The 22,263-nt window shown below is 36.5% G+C and overlaps 1 protein-coding gene across 2 annotated transcripts; it reads right to left on the bottom strand.

Annotated features, from left to right (window-relative positions):
* Positions 1-5,771: 5,771 nt before the first annotated feature.
* WTAP (WT1 associated protein) lies at positions 5,772-22,262 on the bottom strand. 2 transcript variants are annotated; one of them, XM_006915033.3, is made up of 7 exons: positions 22,225-22,262; positions 20,061-20,116; positions 17,593-17,651; positions 16,393-16,520; positions 13,121-13,299; positions 8,264-8,418; positions 5,772-7,014 (listed from the first exon to the last, which is right to left on the bottom strand). In XM_006915033.3, the coding sequence occupies exons 1-7, from the start codon at positions 22,252-22,254 to the stop codon at positions 6,431-6,433; spliced, it is 1,191 nt and encodes a 396-aa protein (XP_006915095.1). In that variant the 5' UTR covers positions 22,255-22,262; the 3' UTR covers positions 5,772-6,430. The 2 variants fall into 2 exon arrangements, with proteins under 2 accessions (XP_006915095.1, XP_006915096.1); XM_006915034.2 differs by lacking the exons at positions 5,772-7,014; positions 8,264-8,418 and adding an exon at positions 12,079-12,901.
* Position 22,263: the final 1 nt, after the last annotated feature.

Genomic DNA, 22,263 nt, shown 5'->3' with positions numbered 1-22,263 from the left:
GGGCCGCGGGCCGCGGGTTGCCGACTCAGGTGCGTACCGCCCACCACCAACCCAGACTCTTACGTGAACATCCTAGTGTTGTATCTGTCGTGAAGTTTTGTTTTTGTTTTTGTTTTTTTAGGGAGGATAAGTTTTCAAAAAACTTAGTGTTTTTCGAATCAGCGAAAAGTGGAGGTGACTGGAGAGTGCTCCGCGTTCAGCCCAGGACTGGAACCCCAGTGTCGAGAATGGCAGTGTGAATCCTGCCGCCTGCAGGCGTGCTGGCGTGCCGACGAGTGCTTTTGCTCTCGTGGCTTTGAAAGCTCTTCCACGTTTTGCCTGGACGCCCATAATCATTCATTCCCGTTAGGCGTTAACTTGGTTCTCTGTGCAGACCCGTGCGAGGACTCCCTGCCCTTCCGTCGGGTTGACACCACTTGCCTTTCTTAACCTGGAAGATCAGCTCTAGGTGAATCCGGAGTGTCTTAACGACCCACAAGTCAAAAGGACTTCCTCTGGCAGACAGTTCGAATAATGCGAAGGAGCATGTGATAAGTTGGGTCACTCTTCTGTTTAACAGCCTTTACGACTTTCTATCCTATTAGGCAGAGTTGAAAATCTTTTAGAGCTCTGTGTGGAACCTCAAAATCTGGCCCCAGTCATTTTCCAGCCTCAGCTCAGGCTGTTTTCCCTTGGACTAGACACACCTCGCGGTCTAGTTCAGTCTCCCAGAGCCAGGTCTTGCTTTGTCTTATTCTCTGTAGTACCCAGAATAGGGTTGTGCACGAAGTAGGGACATAATTAATGCCTACCAAGTATTAATTTTTATGATTATCATCTAAAAGCCTTTACAATCACAAGGCTGCATGAAGCCCCATATAGAGAAGTTAAAAATCAGTACAGATATGGAGATTTACAAGTATTTGAGTAATGATTAACATTGAACAACCATCAATTGTCAATATTGGCAAGGTGTGTTTGAGTAAAGGGTAAACACTTCGTGTGGGGTAATTGGGGATGGCTAGAATTTTGGCTATTACAGGGACTTGATACATTTCACCTCTTTCCATGAACCCAGTTAGAGTGATTGATTGCCAACATCCATTTTACTCCAAATATTTAGTCTTAGCTTTGGCCAATGGACATTTGACCCGATCTTTGCCACCAAAATGCAAAGGGTGTGGAGGGTGACTCTGGGAAAGATATTTTCACTTCTAAGAGATACAAAAAAGACATCCTTTTCCCTTTGGACGTCGCCGTATCCGGACATGAGGCCTGGAACTGCATGAGGAGAGCCAGTAAGACTGCAAGGCCAACACGCTGAGGACAACAGAACAGAGATGCAAAGAAGTACAGCCTTTGCAAAGAGGACATTCTTGAGGCCAACCCTAGAGTCCACTCAATCTCTGATCTCCCAACTGTGAGACAAATTTTCCGTATTGTTTAAGCCAGCTTGAGTTAGGCGAGCTGTTCTGTAACATGCAAACTGAAAGCATCCTGATTTACCCGGGCTGACTACTTGGTAGAAAGTTAAGATTTTTAGATGTTTGGTAAATCAAGGAGAAACAACCTAATATGGGAATGAGGAAAGGTTTCTAGGCAGGCAGTGCAGCTTGTTGAGAACACTGGAGCAAAAGAACTTTGTCACAAGATCTTAGAGGGGAAAAAAAAAACTGTTGACAAGCCTAGGGAATCCTGAAAAACTTTCAAGTAGGTTGCAATTCATTTGGTCCTGGGAACCTATATCAAAACTTTGAAGAGATATATGAATGGATCAGATAAACCAGAGAAGATAACTATAGCATAAGACTCAGGTGGTGGAGAAGGAAGAGCTTGAATAACAGAGTTTTGTTGGGGGAAAAATCCTTAGGGTCTGGAATACTGATGGAATCAGCAATCTTCCCCAAGAGCTCAGCAGCACACTCTAAGCCTTTTCTGTCTGGAATGTGTTCCTTGTCCTGAAACATGGGAGTCCAAGGAATTTGAGAAACGTGTCCCTTGGCTTCATGCTTTACTCTATCTGTGTCCACTTACATCTCTGGCCACTCTTGTCTCCTCTGTGGGCTCACTTTGACTGCTCCTTAATATATTCCCCAAGGTTTGCACTGGCACCCTGGGTAATACCAGTAACTCCCATGGCTTCAGTTACCACCTATAAGCTGACAGCAATGAAACCTCTCTAACCTAGTTGTCTCCTGAGTGGACAGGCCCTCTTCGTTAACATTTCCCATAAACACATCAAATTTAACACATCTAAACCTAACTCATTATATCCACCTTTTTCAACGTTTGTTTCTTCTCTATTCAAAAACGTCAGTGAGCACTGTATCTTCTGTTAATCAATCTACCATGTAGCACTCCCACTAAGGAAGGCTTCCTGGAGGAAGTGATGTCTGCCTCCTGCATTTGGTGCTCCTTGGGACGTTAACTTTCTACTTACCATATAATTCCTAGTGTCACGTCTCCTCTACTAGACTATATATAAGCTTTGCAAGACGATCTCGTTATATGGCTTTCTATACAAGTCCTAGCACAGTGCAGGCATTAAATGTGAATACTAATACATTCTTTACGTCCAGTGCTTAACACATCTGAATATATTCTTCTGGATGCAAGGAATGTATTCGTTTCCTACCTGGAGGTTCTATCCAGACCCACCTTAAGAACAAAAATTGTGAAGGTAATTGCTTGTTTTTGTTGTGTGGCCACACAGCACCTGTCCTCAGGAGTCCTCATTACGGTTGCTCATCAATTATCTACTCAAAGCTATGTATGAGCCAGATGGGGACTAGAATAATTAATAGGTGAAAGAGGACATCATTTAAAAATTTTTGTCTGGACCTAGAATCATAAGCTGCCTCAGCTGGTGAGGAAATAGGTGGGCGGGTGGCCGCCTTAACTTCCAAATGTGACACGATGTTACTGAGCCATTTTCTCCTGAAAGGGCTTTGCAACCCTTGGTCGTTTCACAAACAGGGTTGCATGAGTCCAGGCGTTGGACGGAAGCGAGCAGTGAATTACCACAGCAGATTTGCCACAGCTGGAGTTCATGGGGTGCTCCTTAATAGAGGTGGCTTGACTCTCCCATGGAAGGTACCGTTCAAAGGTAATGACATTACTCAGGGTTGAAAGCAGCATTAATTATAGTCATGGGATTAAGTGAACTCCCAAGAAAGTGTCATAGAGCAGAGCAGTAGGCAATGACTAGGTGAGGAGTCAAGCTGCTATTAATGAGAAATAAGGTACATTTGAGAGAAAATTGTCAGAAAGAATGGCTTTGAATTATATTTGCATAATAGTGTCCCAGAAACTAATTAGTCAGTTCCATCAAATACAGCTGAGAGGCCAAGAGAACATCTAGTGAGCCCTATTAACAAGCACCTTTACATTTTTGTTCTCATTTTAATCTTCCCAGCGAATAGTATCCACTGAACCTTATATGAAGAGAGATGGTGACTGGTACATCCTCCAATGCCATACCTTTGAGAAATATTCCTTTTGTTCACAAACTGATAGCGTTTCCTTCAAGGGCCACGTTAACCACTTCTAAGAGACTAAACCCTCTTACCTTAGCCAGCATCTTTAACTACAAATCTTTATAATTTGCATTTTTTCCATCATTGCATTACCATTTCGCGATTGTCTCCAACACGTATGTATTTGCCTCAGCAACCCGGACTGCCATGACGTGTCATCCTCAGAAGCTCAGGTAACATTTCTTCCTCTCGATCAAGAGGATGAAGGGGGCATAATGATAGTGTCACATCCGGCCTCTTGGAATCAGACGTGGTTCGGCTGCTGGCTTTAATGACAGCACCACAGAGGGCAGCTCCAACACTTGTTGTCATCACGTTGGTAGTTACTTCACCCTTTTAAGCCCATTTCCTATTGTGTAAATGGGGATAACGTGCCTATCTCATGGGGTGAGAGTGAAAATAATGCATATAAAATACCTGTCAGTTTCTGGCATGTAAGTACTCAACAGATGTCAAAAAAAGCGTTAAGGCATTTTTTACTACCCATCAGCTCTCTGGAATAAAGCTAAAGTAGAAACTTTGAAACTTTTACTATATCTTGGTCTCTATCCAAGTTGACTACCCTTAATAATGAATCTTCTTTGGCAGTACTCATCAAGTGTTTGCCAAATTCTGGGTTTCTCTTGTTTCCAGGAGTCATCTAAAGAATGCTTCACACTCCCACTTGTCCTACTTAAGGAGATGTAATACACTTTTAACAGGCAGGAAACAGGCAGCTTTCACTTCCACATCAAAGGTATCACAAACCCATTTAAAGCTACCGCCTTTTCTCTTTCAGTGGAAACTATCCAAACAACAAACTTGCATTTGGAGTTTGACCAAGGAGGATGGTCTGTCACCAGGGCTGGACTTCGCAATGAGACAACAGTAATGGCTCACATTTACTGAGCAGTCAGTCACTGAGCTTGGCACTGTGGTAAACACTTCACATTAACTCATTTAATGCTCCTTACAGGGAAAAACTAAGCCCCAGAGAGATTAAGTAGTTTGCCCAAGTCATGAAGCAGGTAAGTTAAGGCCAGGTTTCAAACCCATTAGTTCTAGAGGCCACTCTTTCAGTGGATTATGATTTACCACCTCATTGTAGTCACAACGGCAAATAAAGCATTCAATTCTAGAAATGAAGAAAATTGACTTTGCAAAATCTTTAAATTCTCTCTGCTCGTTATTCATCAATTAATGCAGATTCAACAGAAATGTGAAAATTGGTAACGACACATAATAGGTATTAGTCATAAAATTATACTAGTTGAAAATTTCCTATTGCACATCAATGATTACATAACACCAAAAGGAAAGAGAAATTCCATTTTTGTTTAAATTGGACAAGGACATACATAACCAAAACCAAAGCCCACAGTACTTACTTAATCAAGGTAATATTTAGTGTTTTAGTATAAATCAAAATGTTTATAATTATCAGCTCTAATTGTATAGGCTTTATTTACCTGGAGACTGCACAAAAGGTTAATCAAAAGACAAAGTGCAGTACTTTTAATACGCCACGAAGCTTATACTTGTATGCTAAACAAGCAAAACCACAGGAGTTATTTTTGAGTTATAACACTTGAAACTAAGATACAACTTAATTTCAAGATACAACTTAGTTTCAAGTGTTATAACTCCACTTCTGAGGTTCCCTAGTATATTACAAGTAACAATTAAAACAGTATTTTGCTTTCAGCAAAAAAGCACATTTCATCTCAATCACATAGATGAAAAGCTAGATTCTACAGGCTTCAATACCATACACTTTGATAATGTTTAAAATAAAACAAACTTTGAGTCTTACATCTTAAAAACATTATGCTAACACCACACAGCCTTACTATGTGTATTAGTAGACATGTTAATAGTATAAATCAAGTAGCATTGGCCCATGTTTGAAAATAAACATCACTGACTACACAGATACTTTAATTACCTGAAATCATTTCACGAAAACAAGTTCTACTTTTCAACTGAAGCCTAACAAAGGTTGACTATTTTCTTTATATTTTTCTGGGTATTTGAATATTTTATAACATTTATTTTTACAAGTCAGGAAAAAAACATTTAAAGTGTAGTCCTAAAATCCAAGTTTATTTTGCAAAACAGGGGACAAAATTTTTTAAAATTACGTGCACAATCAAAACCAATGCATGGACTTAAATTTCACCTTTGTGGTATGATTGAAGGATAATGAATAGAAATTAAGCAATTCAATGAAAATAAACAACATGCTAAATACACACACAAAAACAAAAAAACAATGCAGAAGTTACAATAAAAATCTTTATTTAGGTTTGGTCAGTACAGGTAAGATATACTGGAGTTACAGAGCAATATGCATTAACAGGGTGTAACAGTTCATAAAAACTGGGTAACTATGCACACAAATTTCTTAAACATTCAGTCACCTAAAGAGAAAATGCACAGATGTATGGTAGAAAAAACTGTATCTAACACTGACACTACTATAGGACTCCATCAACAAGTCCAACTTTTAGTGATAAAACTACCGTACTGGGCAAACGTGGCAGTCACAAACCCACATCTACTCTAACAAGTCTGAATGGTGCAGAAGTGTAGGAACAGCACGAGTGAGAAGGCCCGCACGCAGCACAGGTTCTAGGGAGCCACAGATTTACACAGACGTCATTGTTATACTGTGAGCAAAGATCTCCATTTACAACTTCACATTAACTCATATAAAAATAACCTGACCCTACACAAAATGTCCTTTTAGCAACAAAGTAATTAACTGTTATAATTTCCAAAATGGCAGAGGAATTGAAGCAAAGGAAAAAAAAAAAGGAAAAGAAAAAACACATCCACAAGAAAAGGCAAATTGTGACAAAAGTATGCATTAATTTTCTGGACAGTATCCTCTCCCAAATTAAATGACACTGTATAAAAATTTGCTGGAAAAAATATTACAAAACTGAACCCTGTACATTTACACTTGAGTCCAAGCCATTCTGAACGTGGCGGGAGCCTGCAGTTCGGTTACCTTTCCCACTCACTGAGTTTTCCTCTTGAGGGTCATGATTGGAGTCTGTGTCATTTGAGTGGTGTGTGAGAGAGTTTTCACTGCCCGTGGGAGAGTCTACACTTTCATACCCCGCACTCAGTTGGTTTACGTAACTACCACCTCCTCTGCCAGTTCTCTCCTCTGAGCTGTTGGAGGCCTTATTACCATTCCCTGGAGAAGGAGGAAAATCATCTTCAGTTGTGTCGCCCTCCCTGTGAAATCCAGACCCAGACGTCCTCTGCCGGGAGGAACTGCCATTACTTGGTCCGTTGGCCAGCCGACTGCAGTCTTTACCTGCGGCCTCTGCCTGTCCTACAGGCTCAGAAGATGTAGTCCTGCTGGTGCTCGGGGCTGGGGCTTGAGACTGCTGTTGTTGGTACTGAGCCAACTGCTGGCGTGTCTCCTTCAGTTGCTGTTGAAGAACTAGAATGGTACTCTGCATACCCTCTACTTCTTCGTCAAGTTGAATGATGAAGTCATTCAGTTCTGTGCAAAGGAGAGTCAAACCTACTTTAATATCTCTTATAACATGTTTGGAAATATATCTTAGTAGCTGCCACAAAGCTAGGCAGTCAATAAATAATTAAGTCAACAAACACAATTCTAAAATCGATTTTGAATTTTGCTTCCAATTTTAAAACAGCCATTCGAGAATGAGCTGTTTGGGGGTTGCGGGGACAGAAGCTTAAAAATCTTAAAGCAACCAAGTTTAAATTAATTCAAACTATCTAGCCATATATGCAACCGATTACAGCTCACAAAATCATGTTTATTTAACCTGAGGGCCCATATGGTCCCCTTACCCCTCATCCTTCCAGCCAGTGACTGTTCTCAGCTCTACAACAGGTTTAGCCCCCAGGGAGCAGTGTGGTCCTCTAACACTCCAAAGAGGCCTACGTTATAACCACTGACTTGGATGTAAATCCAAGAAAAAAAAAAATCAGAGAAAATAACTCTTGAAAATTGACAGAATACACATGTCCGTTAAATTCTAAAACGCTTTGGGGAAAATAAAGTCCTCAATACTATACAAAACCTCCTATCTACTGTTTACATATAGTAAGAGCTAAGTATCACTCTGAAAAGGTAGTTTTAAAAATGTACCTCACTTCAATAATACGAATTCAAAATTTAATTTTCAGAGTTTGGTTATTTTCCTTGCTATTACTCTTCCTCATAAAAAGGAGAAACAGCACAGAAGCATCTATACTCGTCTCCCCCAAAAGGATAGCAGCTGACAATGAAATTTGGTTTGTCTTAGCAAATTTAAATAAACATCTTATTCATTAAATAGGACCTTAATGGGTAAAATCAATTATATACTTTTAGACCCCTAAAAATAGCCCAATACTTCCAAGATTTACAATAAGAGAATCAGGTTAAATGCAAACATTCCTCTTTTTAAGCACTGAATATAAATTTGTATATCTATGGAATGCCTTAGTAATATAACAGCATTTCTTTCACCAAATTCCACTCCTGAAAAACAAAAACTTCTTATGAAATTTATACGATGAACCATCAGGAGAGTGGGGTGGGGGTGGAGGGGCTGGGAGAGAGACACTAAAATAAATGGCTTTGTTTGCTGACTCAACTAGAAATGTTTCATTTATAATTTTATAGAACCATCGGCCAGAGATTAGCATGTACAGAACCTAATCTGTAATATTCATGCCTGGCAGTTTTTTAAAAGCCAGTGCAAAGTTAATCAAACTTTTCAAAAAAAACCCCTTACCATCCTGACTGCTTTTAAGCTCCTCACTATATTTCTTCTGTAAAGCCAACTCTGCTTCAAGTTGTGCAATACGTCCCTGGGACAGCTGCCTTCCAAGCTCTTGATTCTCCTGGATAAGCATTCGACACTTCGCCATTAATTTTTTGCCTGTTTGGCTGCAAAGGAAAGAGCCATCCATCACAAAATGTAGACAAAACGCTATAACCTTCTTTGCTTGCAATTATTACAGCAAGAGGTAACACATAACTATGTCACAGCAGATGCTTCCCTATAATTACCATCTTCTTTTCTGGAGCAGGTCCATCTTCTGCATTTCAGTATGTTGCCAATACAGCAGCAAAAATAAACCCTAAACAAAAAGTATCCAAATGGCCACTTTTTGATTACATTATTCTGAAATCTATTTTCACCCCAAATTATCATTTAAAACCAAAATGGGCCAATTGACACACACCTCAGATATATCAATATTAACAAAACAGTAAGGCACTTAGCTTAATGAAACAAATGTTCTTGAAAAGGTAAATGTACTTTAAAATACCTAATATATGAAATTCAGAACCTATAAATCTAAATAAATGAGAGTACATTCTTGCCAGAATAGCATTTAATAAGGATGACTCTTAATAGGCATTTCTCACAAGAATATTATTGCATCAAGTGAGGCATGAGGAGTAATTGTTTTTAAAGAGGCTTTTTAAAAAGAGCTTTAAGACTATTTCTATACATTTATCTCTCATCACTTCTTTATATGATACACACTTTCGAGCTGTCTTAAAATGTGACATTAAGTTTAAAAAAATTTAATATTGGTATGTGATTTTTATTCATGTTATAAAAGATTATCCCTAGGGCGCAAAAATAAGATTTAGGTTAGTTATCACAAATAATGCAAATATTTGCCAAATTAGGTGTGCTGCACTTTCAACAAAATTAGTACCTACTGCTAACGCAGCATACTATAGAACCTACGTGCATATATGCAGCAATTGCAAAAATGAAATTAAAATAGTCTCAGTAAAACTTTACTGCTTTTCTCTAGTCTCAGCAGTAACAACAGAAATGATCACTTCTAAAGGGATCTGACGAGTACGTAACTGTGATGCCACCTTTAAGACTTGGACAGGGACAGTTTAATATTCTTGTGATGGCATTTAGTTCAGAATGATTTTACTGTTTAAAAACACTTTTTGGCTGACATTTTATGTTCTTTCCTTCCTTTTAGTGAGGCTTTTGCATCTAATATATTACTTCGGAATATATCTGATCCTATTAAACCTTAGAACTTCTAAAATGGGAGCACTTTGTATCATTCTTTAATTCGGCAAGGTTCTTTAACCGAGAGCAGGTGTTCTGGCCTAACACAATGCAAGCGAGTTTCTAATTTAAGGAAATTTAACCTGGATTACTGCTGCTCAGAGGAGCTTCAGGTCATATCCACGGGTCAGCCCGCGCTGAGGGGTTTATTCTCTACATGGTAACTTTGTTAGCTGGTGTTCTCATTCATCACATGTTGCTACAGACATCCCCCACTTCCCATTTAGCACCCTCAGACTTCAGCCTCCACTGAACAAGAGTTGAGAAATCAAATGAAGAATTTAAGAAACGGCAGCACTGTCAGACAGTGGTGTTCCTCCCCCTTTACTGACTACGCTCCCACAACTTTCTTGCAAAGTAACATCAGTGTTTTCCAACTAGTCTGAAGTTTCCTTTTATATGAAGAGTAGGAAAAAAGACAACTAAAATCAACACATTGTGACCTGACTTAACCCATATATAAAGTATTACAAATTCTAATGCGAAAAATGTTTCACTTATGAAGTTATACTTTTATAAATAAATGCCTGTTTTAAGGCAATCCTATCACTTCTAAAATTAATGATTATTAAAACAAATCTTAATGGAACTGCGATTCTTTAAACATTCTGTAATTTTGTCATTTTACTAATTATGTTATGTAAAATGTGTGTTGTGTTCATTACGTCAGAAAAACAATGAGAATTCAATTATAAGTAACTGTCCTTGGAATAATTTGTTTGAAATACAAAAATAAAAAAAATCTAACCCATTCCTAAAATCAAATTACCCACAAAGAAAATGAGAAAATTTTACAAAAACAGATTGGACACTGCACGTTGCTTTGTTACCAAGGGAGCCAGGGCATCTTGGAGAGGTGCACACATCATCGCCTAAATGGTTAAATGCAAACTTAAAACTGCCAAAATACTGAATTATATCCCTCTAAATGCTCTAAAACATATGCACTGTCACATGTATGAAATATTTCAACTAAAGTGAAAAAGAATTCAGGAAATCTTCCTCAAAATTAAGATAGAATAGGAACCCCCCCCAACCCATTCTATTTGAATTATTCCAAACATAGTATTAAGCACTATTTGTTTCAAATTAATGATGTATTTATAGTACCTGGAATATCCTGGTTTATAACCTATTTTTTTTTACAAGAAATCCATTTGTAGGTGATTAAATTACGATGCATTAGTACAATGGAAATATTACCATTAAAAATGAAGCTATATGAACTAAAAAATGGAAAAATGCCCAAGGGATAAGGGTGTGTGTGTGTGTGTGTGTGTGTAACCCAAAGCAGCAAAATCTGTATGTATGTCCACATATGTTTAAAACCAATATATGACCGTATATGCACAGAAATTATCTTGATAGCCAAGAAAATTTTAACAGTGGTTACTGCTCCTGGAGAACAGAATGGGGAAGGAAACTGTCACATTCCAAGAGTGACTCTCATTTTTTGTCTTCGCCTTTCTTCATACTGTTTCAATTTTATACATGAACATGTATTATCTTATTAAAAAAAATTTTTAACAGAAAAAACCCCACAGACCCCAAAGTGACTGTTGCCTAAGAGGCAAAGAAAGATGCCAGCTATATTTAAGTACATGTTAATAACACATTTTATAAATTATTTCTTGACTTACTAAAAATAGGCCATTTCTTCTGTGATCTTAAATGGCATAAATGATACACAAAGGCCTTAATGCGGGCACAATAAGCTAATTTCATACAGATTTGGTTACTTACCCTCCAACCCCCACAAATGATGAGAATTTTAGAAGCGGATTTCTTGCTGTAAAGTCACACAAACCACTTCTTTAACCCACCACCTGCCCCACAACCATTTCCTTAGAGCATAAACATACATGATACTTACAATTGATTTGAACGATTAAGAGAGAACTTAAGTCACCTTTGTTAAAACTGCACTTAAACGGTGGGACAATCTGGAACATTTATCTTCCACTCATCTTAGACTCCATTATCACCAAGAGAAAATTCAAATTGGTGACTTATAGAATGATCTGACGAAAAAAATTCACCTCCAGGACTGGATGGAAGCATGAAGAAAATAATGCCTCATTCATCTAAATGATCAAATGAATTTGCTAGAAATGATCACTATACCTTTTTTTTTTTCCCAAATTCACAAAATGTCTCACTTAGGCCAGCCCACAGGTCCAATACATTATTTCCCCAATCTTCTGGCAGGCACCCTTTGAAGCTGTCCCATGTTAATTTCTACTGCAATATCCTGGGACAAGGTGTCAAAATGTAACAAGTGTCAAGTCTCCTTGTCTTTTATGATACCAGCTGGAAAACAGTAGGTCTTTTAAAAATGAGACACAAAGCCTTTTCCTTCGCTTTGAAGAGCACAGCAACAATTTTTTCCAAAATCAATCTGCTCTCCATAGCCCCCCAAAATCAAAATGTTAAAAGTACAACAAAATCATCATAGTATTCCTTGAACTTAAAAAAAAAAAACAAAAAAAAAAAACAACTACTTCAAGGCACATTTAATTTAATATCAAGAGTGAGATACAAAAGGCCCAAATACAATGAAGGAACACATTCCCCCATTAACACCAACGACAATGCTCTTTCAACATGTGCCTGTTGAATGGAATGGGGATTTAATTTCACTACTAAAAAAATTAACGCAGTGAGTCTCATCACAGCCAATGTCCTTATACAATCTAGTTGTGAAATGAATGTTTATAATGCTTCAAACAGTTTAGACCTGAAGTTTGGTACCGCACCTTCATGTTTGTACAGTCCTCAGTAAGATTGTCTACAGTATTAGCAACCATTCAAAGAACAAACCATTGATAAAACCACATTGACTTAAGGCTCAACCAAGTAATATAGAGCCCCGAACTAAATGGTAAAATATATGAACTACTTGTACTGACATCTATTAGTTGATTCTCTCATAATTATTAAGTTCTTAGCAAATAAATCCTTTAAAAAGGCAAAATTCACCTCATTTGAGTTTTGACCCAGAAGTTCAACAATCACGAAGTCCACAGTCTTATTGGCAAAACTGATATACAGTGTCTCTAAGTCACTATGCTCAAGGTTAAGAGCGATGCATATTCCATTTTTACATTTTACTGGAATTTTACATGTTCAATTCATGATTTTAAATTTCTAGGTTTTCATTCCTCCAAATTGTCTGAAGACACAGTGTGCCACAGACTTAAGACTTCTGTTTCTCTCTCCATTTTCTTCAAACAGAAACATTTCTCAAGTGTCTACATGTTCTAGAAAGGGAATTTTTCGGAGGTGGCCACTTCTTCGGAATAGTCCGACGCCATCAGGCCTCTGAAGCAAGGGGAGGGGGAAGAGAAAAAAGCTGAAACACAAGGCTCATCTGGTAAGTTTTACATTAACCATTACAAGCTGGATAGTGTAAGAATGTGGCTTTTTTTGGCTCAAAAAGTCTGAGTCTTGGTGTGGAAACGAGTACTTGGCTGTCCCACCACAGCTTTCTCGTAGTGGGACTGTCAGGGAAGTCTTGACTGGGGAGTATGATTTGTTTACCTATCAGGCGTAAACTTCCAGGCACTCAGTTCATTTTGGGCTTGTTCCAGTTTGTCTTTAGTCTGTTCCAGTTCACCTTTCATTTTTAGGAAAAACAAGTTGATCGCTGGGTCTACCATTGTTGATCTCAGTTGGGCGACACTAGGCTGCTGGACTTGCTTGAGGTACTGGATTTGAGTCTGTGCAAAGCAAAAGAAACAATTACTACCAAATCAAAGGAAACATACATAAGAAGGTGGGGTAAATTCCCTATCGTCACTGGATTTACCACTCATTTATTAAAATCCTCCCCCTTTGATCTTAAAATCCTCTAGAAAAAGCACAAATTAAAAAGAACTACTGAAAGTTATCCATGTAGGAATTAAGGCCATTTGATTGCACTTCCATATTTGGAAACTTTAAATAAAGAGGCTACACCTTACTTTGCAACCGAAACTGTACGAGGAAAAAAAAAAACCAGTAATGTTATATTTACTAAAAATACTGACACCCACTGGGAAAAAAATCAAGTTTAAAATACTAATTATATAAGACTACAGTGCTTTACTTGTTCAAATTTGTGCCTATGGAAATTATTCCATGTACAAGTCCTTTAAAAATGTATCAGGTACAAGATTCTAATTTAAAACATATATTTGCATTTCTAAATTTGAAAATATGTAGTGTTTATATTTACGTGAGTTAGCATTACTTTATAAACAGTACCTTATAAATAGCTTTATAAATATTGCCTTAAGGCAAAATAAAGCGTGTTTATTTTTTCCCTTCTCTGAGTAGATTTGAATCATAGAATGGTAAAGCTAGAAGGTGACTGATATAATCCTAACTGCTTATTTTGAGAAATTATAGTAAGTAAATCAATTGTCCAAGGATACAAGTAGTTTGGTGCCAGAACTGAGACTAGAAATCTAACTCTCAAGCCTCCTGACTCCCAGTCTAGGGCTTTTTTCACCATACCAGAACCCCTCTACTTACATAAGAAACCTTCAATTTCGACTTCAGTTGTACTATTTTTATTTACCACACTAAATACACATTTCTAAAATATGAAATAGTTTATTAGCATTGATCACACCCAAATCATTTTCTTCACACCCAAAGAAGATAAGGTCCAAGATCCTGTTCCACATTAAGGCTTAAATAGAATTAAAGTTATAGCTCATAAGTAGTTAATTTCTAACATACATTTAGTAAAAGCTACAAATACACTGAATGGATTGGGAATACATTTAATTGCTTACTTCACTGAGCAAACAGAATTTTACTTAAGTTTAGGGAGATTTTTTTAAAAGTAGCTCATAAGGCCAGTCGCTAAAACAATTTGACAGGAATAAAGTATGCCATATAGTATAAACCAGGTACTACTACCACTAAAGAAAACACTGCCTCTCCAACGCTGATAGTCACTATTTAGATTTACAAAGAGAACTGCCCTCATCTGCCACGTACAATCTTGCCCTTTCCTTGTTTTGTTCCTGCTGCCCCTTCTGTAAAACTTCACTCTGTATTCTAACTGAAAGAACAGTGAGCTCTTCAGCAGGCCTGTGCCGGGGAGAGCTGTAAAAAATGTAGCTAGAAAAGGTTAGATTCTAGTTGAAATAACCTTAAAATCTAGGCTGAGAAGATAAAAGGATGATGGAGCATCACTAAAGGTTTTGATCAGAAATGATATGATCAGAACTTCCAGTGTATATAGGATAAGTGAAGAATCACAGAGGTTGAGTCGATAGTACATATTGTCTAAGCAAGTGGTGAGAAGAACCTGAACTAGGATATCAACTGGAGGACTCAAGAAGAGAGAAAGAATTCAAAACACACTGGTGTTATGAAGTTATTACCACGGCGCCATCCATTCACACTCTATCTACCAGGTGTTAGCATTTGGAAGGTAAAATTCATCCTTTGCATGAAAAAGCATCTAGCAAAATGCCTTGCAAACAGGGAGACCTAAAACTATTAAATGAGTAAATGGCACACTCTAGAATACTAGGTATCGGAAAAAAATTAAATGGTTTTGAGACTGGGCACCTGAAATACACTACCTACTTCATTTGACATGACAATCGTAATAGAATAAAAAATTTTTTGGAAGGGTGGGGTCAGTGTTACATAGAAAGAAAAAAATTCAAACTACTGGTGAGACTCTTTGGAACAAAGTGTACAGATAAAAAATATCCAAAGGTGGGGATGGTCAACAGTTGAAAATTTAGAAAGTGAAGGCATATGAGTACTCAGAAAAGATTGTTAATGCATTTGTTAGTGACTCCGGAGAAAAAAGAAAAATCAGTTGAGGTGAAGATGGAAACTAAATTGGCAGAAACGAAAGGAGAAAAAGTGGTGAGAAGGTAGAGAAAATGACAGGCCACTCTCTCTTCAGCAAAGTAACAGGTAAAGATGTCATTTTGAAAAAGTGGAGGAAGGAATGCACAGTTGTAGAAATCGAAACAATCTCTGCACAGGAAATATGGATTGTGATCGAGCCCTAAAGAAACTCTTATCAATGAGAGAACAGGAATAGGACTGCGCTCCCACATACTCGTTTCCAGTGACCGGAATAATGCCTTATACATTAGGTTTTAAATATATATCAAATGAATAGAGATTACAGAAAAGAATTCTGAAATGTTCAGATTTTAAAATTAGAAACAGGGATGGAGCTTTCTCCATTTAGTACAACTTAGATACATAAGTCCTGTTTAAAAAAAAATGGCTAAGATGACTGAAGACTGCATAAAACTGAATCCAAATTCAACCAGAGCTAAATGATCAAATATGTCAGTACGTTTCATATCTATGTAGGCATGGCAAATAGCACAAATGAAAGCTGTAACAATTAAATAGGAGAGATAGCCAAGTTGCTGACACTAAGAAAAATAGTTTTATACATAGAAGAGTAAAGAGAGCAGAGGAGAAACTAATCAGAAGGTACACTTATAGTAAAGAGCGAACATTACTTACTCCCTCGGATAATCAAGCTACTAAAAAATATCTGAATCGATATACTAATTTTCATAAATCACGTAGATTTCAGAAAAATAACTTAAAACTTTTGACTTCTTGGCCACAAAAAAGTATTTTAAATCCAATGATGAGAGGCTAGCTATCTATCAAAATTTTACATTTAGCATATTTACAGCTCAAAGCATATTTACCTCAACAAAACATACATTTATAATTGTATTAAGTATATAGAATTTAGTATTAATTAATACATGTAATAATGTGAACTAAAAACCAATTCCTCAAAAGGCTTAAAACATATGAATACTTACAGTACACTCTTGCATCTCTTGCTCCTTGGTTGCTAGTCGCATCACAAGGATGTTTTCCCTGCGCGCAGACTCTTGCTGTTGTTGCTTTAGTTTTTCTTCTGACTCCCTTAAGCCAGTTACATCATTAGCTGATGAGTAAAAAGAAAAATTTTCGAAAATATTATGAAATAGAATTTCAAGGTCAAACTGAACCAAGCAAACGAAGTTCTGATTGCCTTTGTCAAGTATAAAAACCAGGGTAAAAAAATTAGCAAGTCTTTAGTTTCTATCCTAACTACTTTTAGAACCAGGAAATTTATTCCCAGTCTGAAGTGCTCCTTTAGGCGTTAGTGGGGTTATGGTCCCAAACCCCCTAATGCCAGATAGAAAAATGTTGTTCTAGTCTAATCTGTTCAAACAGAACATATAAAACATCATTATTTCCATTTGTTTATATTATATAATATTTATAAAGTCCTGACTATTGTTTTTAAGGTATTCAATATAAATATGCTAATAATGGCATGAACGATTGTTACTTTAAGTTTCCATAACGTTCATGACTTCTTTGAATTATAATATAGCTGCATAATAATTAAAATTCAGGGCATTAAGCTTTCTGGGCTTGGAAAATTATATTTTTATACTTACAAAAAATGTTACTCTCAGTGACAAAGTGAAAGACTAAAATGGTTTCAAATTATAAACTTAGCTGGTATTATTTTCAGATTTTGAAAAATCTGTAAAAATACAGCTATATGCTATTATTACAATTTAAGTAACAACTAAGTTACAATTTAAATAAATGTATTTACGGTTGCTTCTAAATACCTCTGCCCTTCTAGACTAATAATAGCTCATGCTTTTTATTTCAAATTCCTCTGTGGAAGGGGTGGAAGGGGTTAGGGACAGATCAAGGAAAGTTTCAAGTAGTTGTGGCTTTCCGTATCTATGCTCTCTCAGAACCCTGTACATAATTCTGCTAAAAGTCATGCTATTATGATTATTGCATGTTGGTCTTCCCCAAAGACTGGGAACTCCCCGAAGAGATATCATGTCTCATTCATCTATTTCCCAGCACCCGACATAGTACCTGGACATAGTTCTTTAATAGAATGTTTGACATTACATTTGCTTAGTAAAGCCAATTACCCTGCATGTCTATAACAACCTAAAATGAGATATTCACATGGTCTTTAGGAAACTAAAACTCAAACTTACAGTTAAGATCTGTGTACTTGCCCTCCAAAGCTTGCACGTATGCTTCATATTGTTTCCATCTAGTACAAAAATAAATTCGTATATCAGTGAAGTTGAATTTACTTTTATTAAACAGACTAGAAAATTGCATCCATAAACCTACAAATATTAGATGGAGAATTCTGCTTTATAATTCTTAAGGTCTCTTCCATTCTGAAATAATTATAAATCTAATTTAACCAATAGTAAATTAATTACTTCATCATTCCTTAGAGAAGAGGGCTTTGTATCACACTGATGCTCAGCTCAATGCCTGGATTATAGAAGCTGAGTAAAAAACTTACTACTATTTTCAGATGTACTGGCCACCTCAAACAAAAGGCATATAAAAAATATGCCTAATTATAAGGGTTTCCAGCTTATCTTGGCTCTTTTGTGAAAATACCATGTGACTCGGTAATATTTATTTTTGTCTGTAAAAAAAGAGGAAGAGAATATACTATTTTCGAAGACTCTTTTTAAAGCCCTATCTGATTAGCACAAACAACCTGCACACATGCCATTGAGTATGGGACCTTTCTTTCCTGATATATTCTTCTACCTCAAAATATAGGCTATATTAACTACTCTTGGCAATTATTGCAGATAAATGATAAAGCTTTTCTTAGTCTTACGTTAAAGTGACTGCTAATGGAATGCAACCTGCCCTGTCACTATCTTTCTTGCTGAAGAGCTGTTTTCAAGCTGTCCTTCAGCTACAGCTAATCTAAAAAATCTTCACGATCTTAAAAAACTCTGAAAGGTTTGCTATGTGACATATTAATATTATAACATAATGAACAAAAATACTTCAAGATACCAAGCTAATCCACCTTCCACATAAAGACTACTATTCAGCCAAGAGAATGCTTATTTTTATGGCCCTGACAATCTAGGACACAAACAGTTCGATGTTTGGGGATGAATAAGTCTTCTGCAGAGGCTACATAAAAACTGTTTTAGAAGAACAGAAACTTATAAAAGTTCAACTAAGAACATCCTTATCAAGAAGACAGAAAGCACAGACTAGTTAAGCAGCAGATGATTTAAAATCACCAAATTAATAAGGGTAAAAAACTCACTTAAAAGTCATAAATGAGAATTCCCTAAGTTAAACTGATCTGAAGAATATACACTGCACATGATTTAAAAACTTTAAAAGTTACTTAACATTAAAAATTGCTGTTTTTTTTTATTAAGATTATAGTATTAATGCTCCCTCCATAGTTAAATCAAGAAAAAGATTACACATACTAACCAGAGGAATTATCTAAGAAAGGATAAAAGGCAAGGAGTGTACCAAATCAGAGGTACAAAGAGAACAACAGGTAAGTGGTAGTATATCACAAGCAACTGTCTACCTCGGCAGGACAGGGCAAATGTTTCAGAATACTAAGGATTAAAATTTTATGTGTAGGAAAATAAAGGTATGCAATGGAAAAACTATCCTATGCATGAGATTATGGCAAAGGAAGATATAGAGCATGTCCGCCACAGAGCAGCTAAGCAGAGTGAGGGTGGGAAATTATTAGGCTCTAGTAAACAACGGAACACATCATCTGTGTCTCCCTTCTTACAAGTAAAACACCTTTTCTCTCCTCCACTTCTAGCCTGTTAAATTTACTTAGTTCTTTAAGAAAAAATTCTGTGAAGTTTCTAGAGAAAAAAGTTCAACAATCTTGCGAAGGTTGCCCTGAAAAATTTTTACTTTTTATCTAAAGTTATCATGTAAAATACTCACCAACTATGGTAATAAAATACAAAAGACTCTAGGTTATAAAACATAAAACATGCGTGATCCCCTTTTCTGATTTCTTACATTTGAAAAATACCGTAATGCTGTACTTGACAATCTGCTTTTGCAAGACATTTCTAAAATAACCACAGAAATTCAGAGCTGGAAGTAACTGTTAAAAGTAATTCTATGCAACTCTTTTAACTTGCGGATGAGAAAATGAAGGATATAAAGAGTTAAATGAGCTGACCAAGGTCACAGTTATGAGAAAGAGTAACTTTGCTGCATCAGTAAGTAACGGATTTCTTCTGTAACTAGAAATGTATCCCCCAGAACAACTTTTGCACACGTTAAACAAAGAAAGTAACTACATCAAACCAAGCCCATATATTTGTTAAAGCGAAAGAAGAGTTTTTCACCACAGCAAGTTTTACTCATGGAGTACAAATGTCTTTCAAGTTAAAATTCTAAACAGCTATCCTCTGCAAGAAAAAAATTCAGGTTATCTGTTAGTCTAGAAGCTTGTGCTTTACATCTTTAAAGTGTTATGCTTTCCTCGATGTTTAAATAATGACAGAACAGGCCACAAAAAATACATTCCAAAAGTACAATAACGATTTGGAGATGTATTTACAATAAAAATAAATACAGTTTACAGTCACAATATCATATTCCATAGAAATATTTTTACATTTTTGATAAAAGAACATTTTACCTTAGAATTAACTCATCTCGTGCCATAACTTTGAAGTCTGTTTCACTCAGTCGAACCTTTAAAGAGAATTAAAATATGAAGCGAGTGTTCTTCCTAAAAATTTTAAATATTAAATACCACTTGCACTTATGCTCTTCATATTTTATGAAGACAGGATCATAACTTTTAACCCCCCAATTGCTGGTCTGTTACCAGGAATCGCTGTATTACTGAGGACATACAACGCCCCTCCCAAAGGAACTCTGAATGGAGACATTTGAAACATCTCCAGGGTCTAAGACTTAAATGGCTCAACACATGATTTAAAACAACAACAAACAACTCTTATTTCACGGAAGTTTTAAAAAGTGAACTTTGTTATCTTTAAAATGGGTATAATTAGGAAATGTAAATTAAAACCCCAAAGAGCTATCATTACACACCTATTAGAATGGCTAAATAAAAATGTGGTGTAGCAAATCATCTGCTTATGTTCTTTCATTTGTACCCTTCCTTCAAATAATTTGATACTACCTCCCCCCAAAAAACCAAACCAAACAAACAAAAACAGCAAGAACAGAAAAACCAATGGTAATACCAAATGGTGAGTGAAGATGCAGAAAAACTGAACTTTCATACATTGCTGGTAAGAATGAAAAATAGTACAGCTGCTCTAGAAAATAGTTTGGTGGTTCTTTTTAAAACTAAGAATGATGTGCTATACAGCCCAGCAGTTGCACTCTTAAGCACATATCCCAAAGAAATGAACATTTCTTTCCGCACAGATACATGTACATGAGTGTTCACAGTAGTTTTATTTGTAACAGCCCAAACTGGGAAACTACCCAAATGCCCTTCATCAGATGAACAGTTTAACTGTGATACATCCATACTATGAGATATTAAAAAGAAACAGACTATTGATATATGCAACAACTTGGGTAAACCTCGAAGGAAATTATACTGAGTGAAAAAAACCAGTCTTAAAAGGATACATCCACTGCATTATTTCACTTATATAATGCTTGTAAAGAAACATAATTATAGAAATGGGAAACTGATTGCTGGTTGCCAGGTATTAGGGATGGAGCGGGAAAGGATGGATATGGCTGTAAAGGAGTGGCACAAGGGAGGCTTGTGGTGGTGGTTACACTGTTACATGAGATAAGGCTGCAGAGCTACACAGACACACACAGAATCAATCAATGCAGGTATAGCCGCAGGTATAGCCACTTAAGTCTGAATAAGCTCTGTGGATGGTACCAATGTCAAGTTCCCAGTTTTGATAACGTTATACAAGATGTTAACACTGAAGGAAGCTGGATGATGAAGTACACAGAACCTCCCTGAATATTTCTTTGCAACTTTCTGTGAATAATTCTTTCAAACTAGAGTTTTAAAAAATGGGCATAATAATCTAGCTAGCTAAAATTGCATTGTAACTTGAGGAATATTAAGTATTTTCTCTAATGAAGACAATAAAGGTGATGCACCTCTCCTACTTTAGTATAAAATTAGTTTCTCATTAAAAGTCTACCAGAAAACACAGAGCAGTCATCAGATTATTAAATCAGTGTACAATTCTTTATTTCAATAATAATTTGACTTCAAAACTTAAGACAGAAATTTCCATAACACTTATCTCAATTGTTCACTTAAATATTTACAAGTTAGTAGCACATACCCTGCTTTCCCAATTGAATTATAAATTTCTCTTAGAAACTATGTTACTTCTTTTGTAACTTCATGTGTGTGTAACAATGACTAAACTGAACTACAGTAGGGATAACACAAGGAGGGGAGAAAGGAGACTAGAAAACGAAACTTCAGAGGAAACTGCTGTAACCTCTGTGTGGAAAAATATAGAAGTGGTTTTACATTACAATCAAATGGATCTAGATTAGGAAAAAAGATGTAATTTACAGGAACCTGTAATGTAATCTCCTTTTTCACATTATTTGTATAATAAAGGCTAAGAATAGCCCAGGGAATAATATTATAACAAAAGTTTTCCAAAAGCTGAAAATATTCTAAAAATAGATTGCATATAAGATATGACATCTTGTATGTTATACACCCACAATGCCATGCTACCGTCACAAAGCAAGGGAATGAACAATAAGCAAACAATTCAGATAGTCCTTTCAACTCCACTATCCAAAAAAAATTGCTGAGAAAAACACACCTTTTTGGGAAGAGGTTCCTCGTTGGTCATCTTGAATCC

The sequence above is a fragment of the Pteropus alecto genome, unplaced genomic scaffold (assembly GCF_000325575.1).
Source record: "Pteropus alecto unplaced genomic scaffold, ASM32557v1 scaffold195, whole genome shotgun sequence".
Lineage (NCBI taxonomy): Eukaryota > Metazoa > Chordata > Mammalia > Chiroptera > Pteropodidae > Pteropus > Pteropus alecto.
Note: the sequence above shows the minus strand (reverse complement) of the source record. Positions and strands in the feature narration are given on the sequence as shown.

Coding starts and splice junctions, on each gene's coding strand:
- WTAP (XM_006915033.3), bottom strand. CDS start 22,254: ATGACCAACGAGGAACCTCTTCCCAAAAAG. Junction 16,521..17,592: donor CAAGTACACAGATCTTAACT/GTAAGTTTGAGT, acceptor TTTACTCATCAG/CTAATGATGTAACTGGCTTA. Junction 7,015..8,263: donor GCTTAAAAGCAGTCAGGATG/GTAAGGGGTTTT, acceptor TCCTTTGCACAG/AACTGAATGACTTCATCATT.